This window comes from Cyanistes caeruleus, chromosome 2, assembly GCF_971803275.1.
Source record: "Cyanistes caeruleus chromosome 2, bCyaCae1.hap1.1, whole genome shotgun sequence".
NCBI classification, from domain to species: Eukaryota; Metazoa; Chordata; class Aves; order Passeriformes; family Paridae; genus Cyanistes; species Cyanistes caeruleus.
Genome location: NC_141702.1, coordinates 41,287,058 through 41,299,095, shown reverse-complemented (window position 1 = coordinate 41,299,095; position 12,038 = coordinate 41,287,058). Strand labels below are relative to the sequence as shown.

The 12,038-nt window shown below is 34.6% G+C and overlaps 1 protein-coding gene across 7 annotated transcripts in view; it reads left to right on the top strand.

The window, feature by feature from the left end:
- ASCC3 (activating signal cointegrator 1 complex subunit 3) overlaps positions 1 to 12,038 on the top strand; it is a 252,280-nt gene that overhangs the window by 120,101 nt on the left and 120,141 nt on the right. For all 7 annotated transcript variants that reach the window (XM_086876632.1, XM_086876631.1, XM_086876634.1 and 4 more), the window contains one exon: positions 4,709 to 4,843. In XM_086876632.1, coding sequence (XP_086732758.1) covers positions 4,709 to 4,843 — 135 coding nt within the window. The remainder of the gene's footprint in view (positions 1 to 4,708; positions 4,844 to 12,038) is intronic.

Here is a 12,038-nt window from a genome sequence, read left to right as displayed (position 1 = left end):
CACGATAAGGAAGCAGATAGGAGGGTAAAGCAGGGACCAAAGACCCAGGAGTAATATAGAGCCACTGTCCAAGCATGCAGAAACAGGATTAAGAAAGCCAAACTCTGAAGGTGAATCTGGCAAGGTGTGTAAGAAGGCCTTCCACAAGTACAGCAGCAGCAGGCGTGCAGCTAAGGAAAATGATGGTTCTTTACTGAATGGGGCAGAAAACCTTGTGACATAAAACATTTGTAACACTGAGCTATTCAATGTCCTCTTTGCCTTGGTCTGGCTAGTAAGATATGCCTAGTCCCTGAAGCAAATGGGAAAGATCATAACAAATACTTATCCTTAGTCCTGCCTTTGCTGTAAGAGAAGTGAAAAATAGGAATAAGAAATATGATAGTATTTAAAACTTTATGTAGTAGAACATTTTTTTATGGATAGATTTTGAACACACAAGGCAAAACGAAGGAAGGGCCAATAGGAAGAAAATAAAAAATTTCCAATATAATGTCCCTACAAGAACCCTTTACATAGTTTCATGAATGGTATGAAGATGAGTTGGGGGATGTTTAGGCTGAATATTAGATTTTTGACCCAAGGAGTGGTTGGGCCCTGGAACAGGCTCCCCGGGGAAGTGGTCACTGCACCAGCCTGGCAGAGTTCAAGAAGAATTTGGGCAACACTCTCAGGCACATGGTGGGATTCTTGGGGTGGTCCACTGCAGGGCCAGGAGCAGGACTTAGATAATCCTTGTAGTTCTATTCCAACTTGAAAGATTCTGTGAATCATAAGCAATAAAGAAATTAGACAGGACTGTACAATAAAACATTCACTAGGGTAGTCACATTTTGAGTAAATATACATTTTCACATTAAAAGAAATACATAAATAGAAATTATAGGGCACATGCCTTTAAAAAGTAGTATCACAGATAAATAAATGAGCTAGTGCACACTGAAATAGTAGAAAAATCTGCACAATGGAGTTATTACCCCTTAAAACCCAGTATATTGAAATAGAAAAGATAAATAGTGATGTTAAACAGGTTTTTTTTCTGAGTTCATATAGAGTGTTTTGAAAAATCCCAGGTTTTGTTTAAACAGGGATGATCACAAGTAATTTATTTAAGTGAATAAATAGAAATTTAGGGAGTGATTAATGGTAATCTTTCAAGAGTTCAGAATATATCACCTTACTGTTTTTATTAGCTGATGAAATATATATTAATCTGTTATTAGCTAATATTTTCTGTTAAAATATTGTATGGTATTGTGTAGCTCTGTTCTTCAACACAGTTTCCTAAATATTTATCTTGAATGTACAGATATTTTAATGGTCACTTTTGTTTTAAAATTATGGGCATTTTTGATTTCACAACCTTGAATGAAAATTCATGTATTCCAATCCACATTAGTTAATGTTATGTGATGAGTAAATGCAGTCTGCTTTTAAATTGTGAATAATTTTTTGTAGAAAAAGGATATAAAATATGTCTCATTAGCACTGGTTTGTAGGCAGCTTAGTAATCCTTCAGTTTTCTGTAGTAAAAGATCTTAGTACACATGCAAATTATATCAATATTTCTTTTAAATACAAGATGTACTAACATTAATTGAAATAATTAGAAAGTAAATTCAAATTCTCTTGTTGCCTTAGTAAGTGACAGCTTGTTCAGCTTTTTCCATTCCCATGGTGTTGTTTAATATGCGGAAATACTTTAATATGCAAAATACAAAAATCTACTAAAGCAAAAATAAGATTTCTATGTTAAACTTTTTTCTAAAACTAAGCTTTAGTATAGGTCAACTTATGTTTGTTTTGTTTTTTTTTAATTTTATTGCTGTTCTTTTAGTTACTAGTTCTGGATAATTCTTCATGAATTACTGGATTTGATGAGAGGATGGGAAATCACATTTATGCACTGCTATGCTATCAGATCTGGTAATCTTAGATACTCTGATTTAGCATAATTTTTGACCAAGAGGCATTAGTGAGCTGTTTGTGTTGTTTTCATGTATACTTTGGATGTAATGTACTTCTTATTCTGCAAATGTTGGATGCTGAGATTTTGAACTGTATCTTGGCAGTTAGGGAGAGCTCACAGCACAAGAGGAAAACAGGTTTGTTACTCTTTAGAACAAGGCTACATGTTAGTGAGTTTTACTTAGTCTGTAAGGTGGTTCCATTTAATGGTGTGGACAAAGATGTTTTCAACATAAATAGGTGCCATTAGCTGTCCTTGGGGAAGTGTTGAAACCTTATTAGGAATTGAGTTTTGTAAAACACTTCGAGGAATTTTCAGCTGACCTTAAGGGAGAAAATGTTTGGACAGATTAATCTGTTGGTCAATATCCCTATCTGTTCATTTTCAGTAAAACTAATACCCAGATCAAGAACCACATAAAAGAACATGTTATAAGGATTTAGCTGTGTGAAGCCAAACAGTGTCTTGAGGCTAAAATACAGATGCTTGTTTCTTTACCACATAATTGATATCAACATTGAATGAAATAAATTCATTTTTTCATCTTAGTTTCTTTAAAAGGTATGATGCAAAGTGAGTGGCAAAACCTAGGCCTTTTCTCATCAAGGAGAGGTGTTCAGTAAGAGAATTGCTGAACTCAAGCATTCAAGTGACCAGCACTTTTAATAAGAAGATGGAAAGATACCTGAAAGAGTCAGCATGTTTCCCCAGAACACTGATGCAACATTTTAAGGCTATCATAGAGAATATCAGTTTGAGATATGTATTTTCCAGTAGCAAAAGTTAATCCAAGCATCTTTGCTGTCCAAGGCAGAATAAATGTATTTCAAGGTATTTCAAGTATCTGATTATACATTTTTAGTAATAATAGCACACTTGTCTGTGCTTTGGTGATGTACTAACATGTTTCATAAAGATTAAAACCTGGAATATGCAACTCTTTGGGGATGCAAGCAGTTCCTGCTGTGAATTTTAAACAAAGTTTCCAGTGAAAAAGGTTTGATTTGTTTTATACTTTGTGAAAATTCTAAGGTAACCTAGCTAGAGACATTCGCTTTTTCCTTTCTTGTGTGTTTTTTATTATTTAAAAGCTTTGGTTTCAGGAGAACAGCAGCAGACGCTTTCAGCACTAGGGCTATATACACCAGAGCTGGCTTTGAACTGCAAAGTACAGATCTAATTACACAGCTTGTAACTGTGGAACCACTTCTCTCTATCCTAAATTACTTTTCCTAACTTATTTGCATAATGTAATGCACAGAGATTTTGCCACTGAAATATAATATTCTCTGACACAGTTAGGACAGGCTAAATTAACCCTCCTAAGACTATATTGCTGTCTTACAGTATATTTGATAAATGTTTACTGACTTCATTGGGGAAAAAACATCCAACAAGGTGTTTTATGTCAATTTTTAGCTAGGGCTGGTTCTTCAAAAACATGTGGTGGTGTACAGAGATTTCAAGGTGTAACAAGATCTACAGAGATTGTTGTCTGTCTGGGAAGTTCTTTTTTTTTTGGTCAACAGTTTTGCAATCACTTTAATTTTTTTCAGGTGTTGAGATGTGATTATTTGATACATAAAAGTCAATGACTTCAAGTGTGTATTATTACTTTTAAAACAGTGGCAGATAAATATCGAAGAAAAGTGCTGAACATCTGAAAATTAGGTGTCTATAAGAGCTGTAGAAAGGCTTCTGTGTAGAGGACAGTTACACATTGCTTGTTTCTTAGTTATTGTCTGCACACTAAGGTCTTAGGTCTTTCTGAATGAATGATTGCTATGGTGTCAGATATTGTTATATATGTAGGCAGAAGCTTTGGAAATCATAGCTGAAATTTTATCAAGTGTGAACCAAGCCTCTGCTAAGTAAAAGCAGAAACATGCTTTTTCTTGTTTATACTTGATGAATTTATTGAAATTTATTGAGTATAATAGGCAGAAGAGAAGGGAAACTCAGAGCATAAAATGCAATGAGGTCCCAATCCATCTGTCCCATTCCAGTTCCTGCAGCTTGTATACTGAATGCCTCTGACTATCAAAGTTTCTAAAGCCCACAGGATTGTTTCTAAACACATATTACAGCAGGCAGTAATGAGAAAGGAATATTTTAGTTGGTTTTAGGTAAGGCTCCAAGTCTTCTTTGAGATCTCTTGACATTATCAACAGCATGAAAAAAATGTTAAAACATTTCTCTAAAACATTTTGATTAGTGTTTTCATGGCTTTTGAATATTCTATTAGTGGTCCTGCTGTTAACAGTTGTAATATTTTTGTGGGCTTTTAACTGTGAGTATTGCACAGTAGTTCTCTTCTGTTTGATTGGTTGTTCTTTTCTCACATAGCCAAGTTGTAGCAGCAGAATGTTTATCAGCCCACTATTTGTTTCCAGATCATTTAGGATGTGTCAAATAACACAACTCTTTACATCAATGTTAATCTCAATACTTTGTGAAGATGAACTATTTATGGCCAACAATTGTTCCCTATTTTTCAAGACTTAAGAATTTTAAAAAAATACAACCTTCTTAAAAGCTCTTTGAAAATATTAAATGCAATGTAGGCAGGATCATCCCTTAATTGCCCTTAAGTGACATTGGTTTTCATTAGTATGCCATGTATTAACTAGTTTTTGTTATTCCCATAGAGAATATTTTGTAATTAAAGTGTTTATATTATTTGATTAAACCTTTTTTTTTTTTTAATTTCTCATTGGCCCTGTTTCTTTCTGTCTAAAGGTGATGGTGTTTGTTCATGCTAGAAATGCTACAGTACGAACTGCTATGGCTCTGCGAGAGAAGGCAAAAAACAATGGTCATATTTGTCACTTCTTGTCACCCCAAGGATCAGAATATGGACAAGCTGAAAAACAGGTAAGTGAATAATTTATACTGGTAGTCTTTTCAGTCTTGGAATTGATATTTTATACGAGACAGTCCAGCATGGGAATAGATGCAGAATTTTTAAGCTTCTGGGAAGATTTTGCTTTGAAAAGTCATGTGAAGTTCCTGAATTGAATGGGGGAACAGAAGGAGTAATAGTAATGGAAGAGCAAAGTCCTGTTACTTTCACTGTGTTAAGATAAAGCTGATAATTGTTGTTTTATGCAACTTGTACTACTTGACAGTAACCTTCATGTTTGCAACTTGGGAAGTCCCTAAATCACCAGTTTCAAGGAATATGCCAGTGTATCTGCTGAAAGAATATTTCATAACCATTCTTAATTCTGTGCTGTGTGTGGTATTTATATTTGTTGATACCAACTGAAGTCTAAAGATTAGAGTTAGCAGTGTCTTTTTAACATCCCTTGAAAAATAAGGTTCTTTCTCTTTCCAGAATTATTTCTCCCCATGAACATAGAGGAGATACTTCCTGTAAAAGTTTTAATACATATGTGAGATACCTTCTTGCACTGGCAAATATATCAGTAGACTCTTCAGTATTTTGAACCTGTGAATTAGAATCTTCTGAGGGTTTTAGGTTCTTGTGTCTGTTGTTAGTTGTAATAAATATGTTACTTTGTTATATACCTCTGAAAAGAATCTGAAAAGATTCCTTAATTCAGTCTTAGTAATTATGAATGCAGTATAGATGTTATAGTTGATAGAATCAAATTTCTGAAATGTAGAGAAATCAGGATAAATTACATTCTTTTTGGCAAGATGCTTCTGAAAGCTACAATAAATATATTAAAATTATGCTCTTATAAGTTGATGTAATTATATTTCATAAAATAACATAGTTAAGGACCCCTCCTTTTCTAGTAGATGCTGGTATCTGCTGTATTGTAAAAATAACATCAAACCTGAACTTGGAGACTCCATGTTTTTGCTATAACACTAATTAACACTGAGCTTTTTTTCATTAGATTTCTTAGGAAAAAACCTGAAACTCTTCATTTATTAAAAATAATATTAGTTTTTTAATGGTAATACAAGAAAAAAGAATAATCTATTGAAAATACTAGTGCTTATTTAGAGTCAAAACTATTGTTAAAGAAATCAAGAAAAATTTCATGCTTATTTCAGCAGTGCATATTTTGTGAGATATCTGTCAAAGAAGTATTCATCCAACTCACTGCATATGTCAGTGAGAACAGCTCCTGTATGTTTAGTTTTACTTTTCATTAATTAAATAAATTAGATTAAATCAATTAGAAAGCATATTTATGTATCTATGGAAACCACAAAACTGTCACAGAGAAAAGTTCTAAACCCATTTGGAATATGTGTAATATGAATGTGTTTTGTGTATTGTAATATGAATGTGTTTTTATAGCATTATGTGCTATAATGCTTATTACTTGGATAAAGCAGTAGATTTCATCTCTGAGGCAATGCATCATATGCACAGTACTGGAAAGCACAGAGAGGGAAGTGGAGGTGAGGGAGTTGTGTTCTCTGTTAGGCTGATCTTTGACTGTGCAGGGCCCCACGGTTGAACTTGACATGTACAGCTCCTGTCTGATTCGAGGTTGGGGCAGGAAGGAAGGGACAGGGAGGTTCTGGCTGAGATCTGTTGTGGGCTGTCTGTCCAGGCAAATGTAGTGGTTGTGACTTACTAGTGGATACTGGCAGAAGTCTCCCCTCTTCATTTTCAACCATTATCTGGGATAGTGGCAATGTTCAGACTACCCATGAGGTTCATAAGCTACACTTAGGGACAGCTTTTGAGCCCAACCAGGCCCCTACTTTGCTGCTCAAGAATTGGTGACAACCATTTCCATGAATGGCAAATTTCATTGTGGTGATTGAGCTCAGATTCAGAGGAAGGTTGTGATGATAAACAGTGAGACTTAGGACTGTGGTCTTTGGGTGAGCAGTCTTTGGCTTATTCAGAGAGTTACACAGTAGGATCTGCTGGGAAACTGCCATGAAGCAGACAAATCTCTCTGCTTTTACACAGAAGAAATGGCTTGAATAGGGAGGTGTTCACCTTCACTGAAAGCAATGATGATTTGGCATCATGATTAAGAAAGTGAGGAAGAAACTGGGAAAGAGTGAGGTAAATGAAAATGAATACTTAACTTGTAAGTTTTACATGCTATTCATAAAAAATGTTAGTAAAATATTGTCACTATATAGGTTCATGTGAAATGTACTTGTTATTCTAAGCAAACTCCCAAGAGAATTTGAATTCTTATGTGGGAATACTACTCCTTTAATATGAAAATGTAAGTATCATCCTTTTTCAGGAAAAGCTGTAGTCAAGATCAGTACTAACAGTACACACTTCCAAGTGCTCTTACAGAAAAACTTGAGGCATGAAAATGTGATGTGTGAAATTATGGAATCTTACCCAGTAGAATTTTAAAAATTCTTATAAATCAGTACCTTGGAAGGGTGTGGAAGATGAGGCAAAGTGCACTTACAAACCAAGCTGGTGATGATGGGGAAAGTGAGAACAAATTCATGACCAGATAAGAAGGAGGAGGTGTGAAGATCAGTGTCCTGGTTCCAGCCAAGACTGGGTTAATTTTTTCAGTAGCCAAGACGTGACCTGAAGGTTATTCTGTACCAACTCACATCATTGCTGGGGGCAGAGGGAAGGCTGTGCCTTCTGGAGAGAGGGGGATCCTTCTGGCCAAGTAGGTGCAGCAGACTAGTCTGGTAACCTCAGTTCCAACTATCACACGTGAATTGTTCCCCTCTTTCTTCTACCCTGTGTCATTAGTGTTGTTGCTGTTACTGTTTGTTTTCTTCTCTTACTGCTGTTTCCAGTAAATTGTTCTTATCTCAACCCATGTTCTTCACCTTCTGTGCCTCCAATTCTCCTCTCCAGCACAGGGGGAGGCTGTGGGAGGGTGAGAAGCAAGCAAGAAGTGCATGGTTTGGAGACCCTCAGTGGGAAGCAGTGAATTTGGGAGTATCATCCCTATACCATGACATATAGCAATGAATGAGAGGGAATTGTGTTCTCAAGCAAGGATCACATAACCTTGTGTCTGTCTTGAGTCTTGCAATGGCTATGAAGAGACAGAATATATTAAATTCTTCCAGTGATCAATATATGTCATATGCACACATTACATGAGTGTAAATTCGGATTTTACTTTTTGTGCATGTAAGTATGATCTAGATATTGGGGGGAAATATAATTTTTATTACTATTGTTATTATTTTATACAAATAGATACTACAGTTTACTTAAGGACTCCTTCACTGGCACACATAAATAAATCAGTAATGGGAATAGTAGAGTGAAGATCTATTGTCTACAAAAGAAGTTTTCAAGATATTGAGGGAATATGTGTTCTCTGTTCATCAGAAACTTGCCATTTAAACTAATGTGAATATACTTTATTGAAATAATTATGTCACAGCATGTGTCTTTGAGGAATATTTTTATTTATATACAGTTAGCACAATAAAGATACTAATCAAATATGATATATAGTCTGCCAAGGCAGCAACTGTGCATAAACAGCCATCAATAATCATAAAATGAGTAATATGCTAGCAACATTTCGCTGAGCAATTAAGTCTCTTACATATGAAGACTTATGAGTACACCAAAGATTTCAGTGATTGGAGCATGTGGTGGGTTATTAAAACTCTTACTGTTCAATATAATATTCTTTTTCTTCTTAAATATTTCCAACAGAAGTAGCTATGTTAAGAGCAGTAATGTATGTGCATCTTACCAAAGGGCTTTACAATCATGTGTTTTGTCATAGAAACTCTTAGTGCCAATATTTTTAAAGATTTCGAAGTGTAACAGATAAAGACATGAGGCACAGTGAAGTCAAGCTGGGTATAAAGAAGTTGGTTATTTTCCCTAACTTTCTGATTTCTTTCCAATAACCCTTCTTGGAATTAAACACCAGAGGCTGGAATAGCTGTGTCTGAATCAGGTACAATGATTCTAATTGTATCATCTAATTCAGGTAGCCTGAAAGTGTAGTTTTCTCCTTCAGTGGTAGTTCCAATGCTGGAGAGGTTTACTGGCTAAGGTACAAAATTCAGTACCAAATAGGTGTACACACAGAGCCTAATTTACAGGCTTAAGTGACTGTCGTCAGGAATTGTATCTGTACAGTTTTCTACCATTACAACTGTTAGAAAAAAAAGAAGACGTTGTTGCATACAACTGTGGTTCTAAACAGAACAAGTCAGAGTTGTAGAAATACTGCAGGGACACACTAGTCCTGCATTCATAGTTTTTGTGTACAAGAAGGACCAGCTGTTGTGAAATGTTTATAATGTGGTGTAGGGAATTGAGCAAGGTACAAAATTCTGTTTGAGCTCCAGTAACAATTTCTAAAATGTTTATAGCCTTGACAGGTGTAATTCTTCATGTCTGAATTGGCCTGCCTAGTGCTCTAGACCCAGATCTTATGCTAGTTCTCATCATTGATTTAAATTTTTCCCCAAGAAAGCTTTTGTTCATTTAAATAGAAAATTATTGTTGTTAGAGGTAGATCAAGCTACTCAGAGTCTTTCAGTGGCAAACTTACAATGGTCAAGAGATTATACTGGGAAGAGCATTTGCTCTCCTCTTTCCTAGGCATTTGCTGTTCAGAGAAACTATTGCTCTAGACAGACTGTGTGTCTGACCTGGCACAGCAGCTCTTGCACCCTGTACCGTAAATCAGATACATCTCATGCAATAAGTTATTAAAATGATAAAACATTACTTAAGAGTTTTTCTGAGTTCTTTTTAAAATCCATTCTCCAAACATAACCTGGTTTCTTTATTCCTGATACCTCCAAGCTCATCTGTAAGTGAGCCAGGGGGTGGTGTGGAACTGATCTGTCCTTGCAAGTACTTACCATTCCTTCAGAGTGTTTCTGATTTCTACACTGTGCCTTTAATCAACATGTTCATGTTTAAAATTTTTGATCTCTGGTACAGTTATTAAATATCCATAGGTCAAACTGGATCTCTGAAGAACCTCATTGACATTCTGTCATGTGTAAGTTCCTATATACATTTAATTTCTTCGATCATCATTGCCTGATTTTAATCTCTTTAATAAATGAAATTCATTTCATATGGTACTTAATTCCCAATGCCTCACCATATAAATGAAATTTCTGACAGAAGTCTAACTGTATTATATCAGTCCTGTGTGATACAGTGATTAATCTAAGCTTCATAATGATAATATCATGTTTGTCTGACAAGAGCTATCTTGTATAAATGGATGTTTATTGGCACTGTTCCCAAATTTATCAGACTACAGGCCATTTGGTCTTGCCATTTCATTTGACATGAAATTTAGCAATACCTGGCAGAGAATAATCTTGATAATGTAATACAGTCCTTATTTTGTATTCTGTATGCAGTTTTCATGGTAATGGATAAATAACAGAATCATCTGAAATCCAGTGTATGACTTACAAGAATAAGTTATACTCAAATCATGCATGTTCTCGTCTAGACACAGCAAGTGGAAGTGAAGGCTACTTCACAGGATGAACTAAAAAACCAGAATGGTTAAAAGCATTGTTTCTTTACTGGCCTTAAAAATCTGAAAGCAATTACTAATCCTCTTAATTATCTGTCAAACATTTTTAAACTATTAGAAACTAATTTTTAGAGAGCATTCATCAAATATTTAATGTGTAATCATTTGCCTAACTTTTAATTATTTCAGAGCAACCCTCATTTTATTTTTGTTTTACTAATAACATATCTAATATTTGATATGCCATTAAAAAAACTATAAAAATAAAAATAGGATATATATTCAAATACATTAGGCTATAATAAATGTCAAACATATATTAGAGTTTCCTATTTGTTTTATAATTACTATTTTTTCAACTTTTGAAAAATATTTGCTAATTATCTCTCAGAGAAGGGAATGAAGGGCACTGTATTTCTTTCATGGGATATTGTATTCAGTAGTGCTGCTTGAAAATCAGAGACAAAATTCATGATAAGATGTGGTCCTAGCAATTTGTGCATTAAAATAAAATATGTTCTGTCTAGAGTGATTCCACTGTTTTAATGAATCCTGAGCTGTGGAATTTAGCATTGTTATTCAGACGGACACTTAGATTTTTGGAGAGGCCTTTTTACAGAGGGATATATTGTGAGCAATAGAAAAATATTGCCTTCAGGTTTTTTAGCAGTATTCCTAGGATATTAAAGTTAAGTGTTAACTGTTGTAAACTGAAATAAAAAGCAGACAAAACCAATAAATTTCTTTTTGCTTTTCCTGACCTTTAGAAAGGAAAACCACTTGAAGTTTGATGTATAATTCTGTTATTATAATAGTTACTTCTGTATGTGTCATTCTAGAAATTGTATTTGCTCAGCTTTAAATTTGTAGTTCTATTTTCAGTTTAATGCTCTGTGTAGTCCTGTGTATTGCTTACAGTCTGCTGGAATTTTCTAGTGATTTTATTGTGAATCAGAAGGTATAAGATATATGGTATATATTGAATTCTGTTTTCAATGATATTTCTGAAAATACCGAATCTTATCCAATGATTTCAGACTTGTCTCCTTTCTCAGGCTCTAATAGTTACAGCACTGTTTAACAAGTAACAGTCCTCTGCTATCCTGTGAGAAAATAAAATGGACTTTCCCCCCCCACCCCAGTCTATGATCCTATATTCTGTTTTATCTATCATGAGTGTCAACTTGATATGCAGCAATGTTTAGTTTCATCCTGTTTATCACTGGAAAGCCACCTCATGAATATTTGTTCTAATTCCAGAAGCTGCACTGCATTAGTAATGGAGGTCCTAGAAGAAAAATGGGTTAGCAAACCTTTTCTAGAATGATCTCTGAAGCTGCAAATACAGCTCGCAGAGGTGCTGATGTTTTTCTTCAAGGAACTACTTAAAGACATTTTATGCTTTTGTACAGAACTTCTCAGCTATTTCAGAGTTATTCAGGTTAAAATCAGTAATGGATTTAGCCACTGTAAATATAAGATTTAGTGCCTTTTCTTATTAATCCTCCATGGAAATGCTCTGATAAAATCTGGGATAATGTGTTGCCTATAGCATCCCCTTTCATTGTTGACAAAATTTCCTATTAAATACTAAATGTGCTTAGTAAGATCATTTGAAATCGTTGTCATATTTATAACATGATTAAACTTCTCTCCTT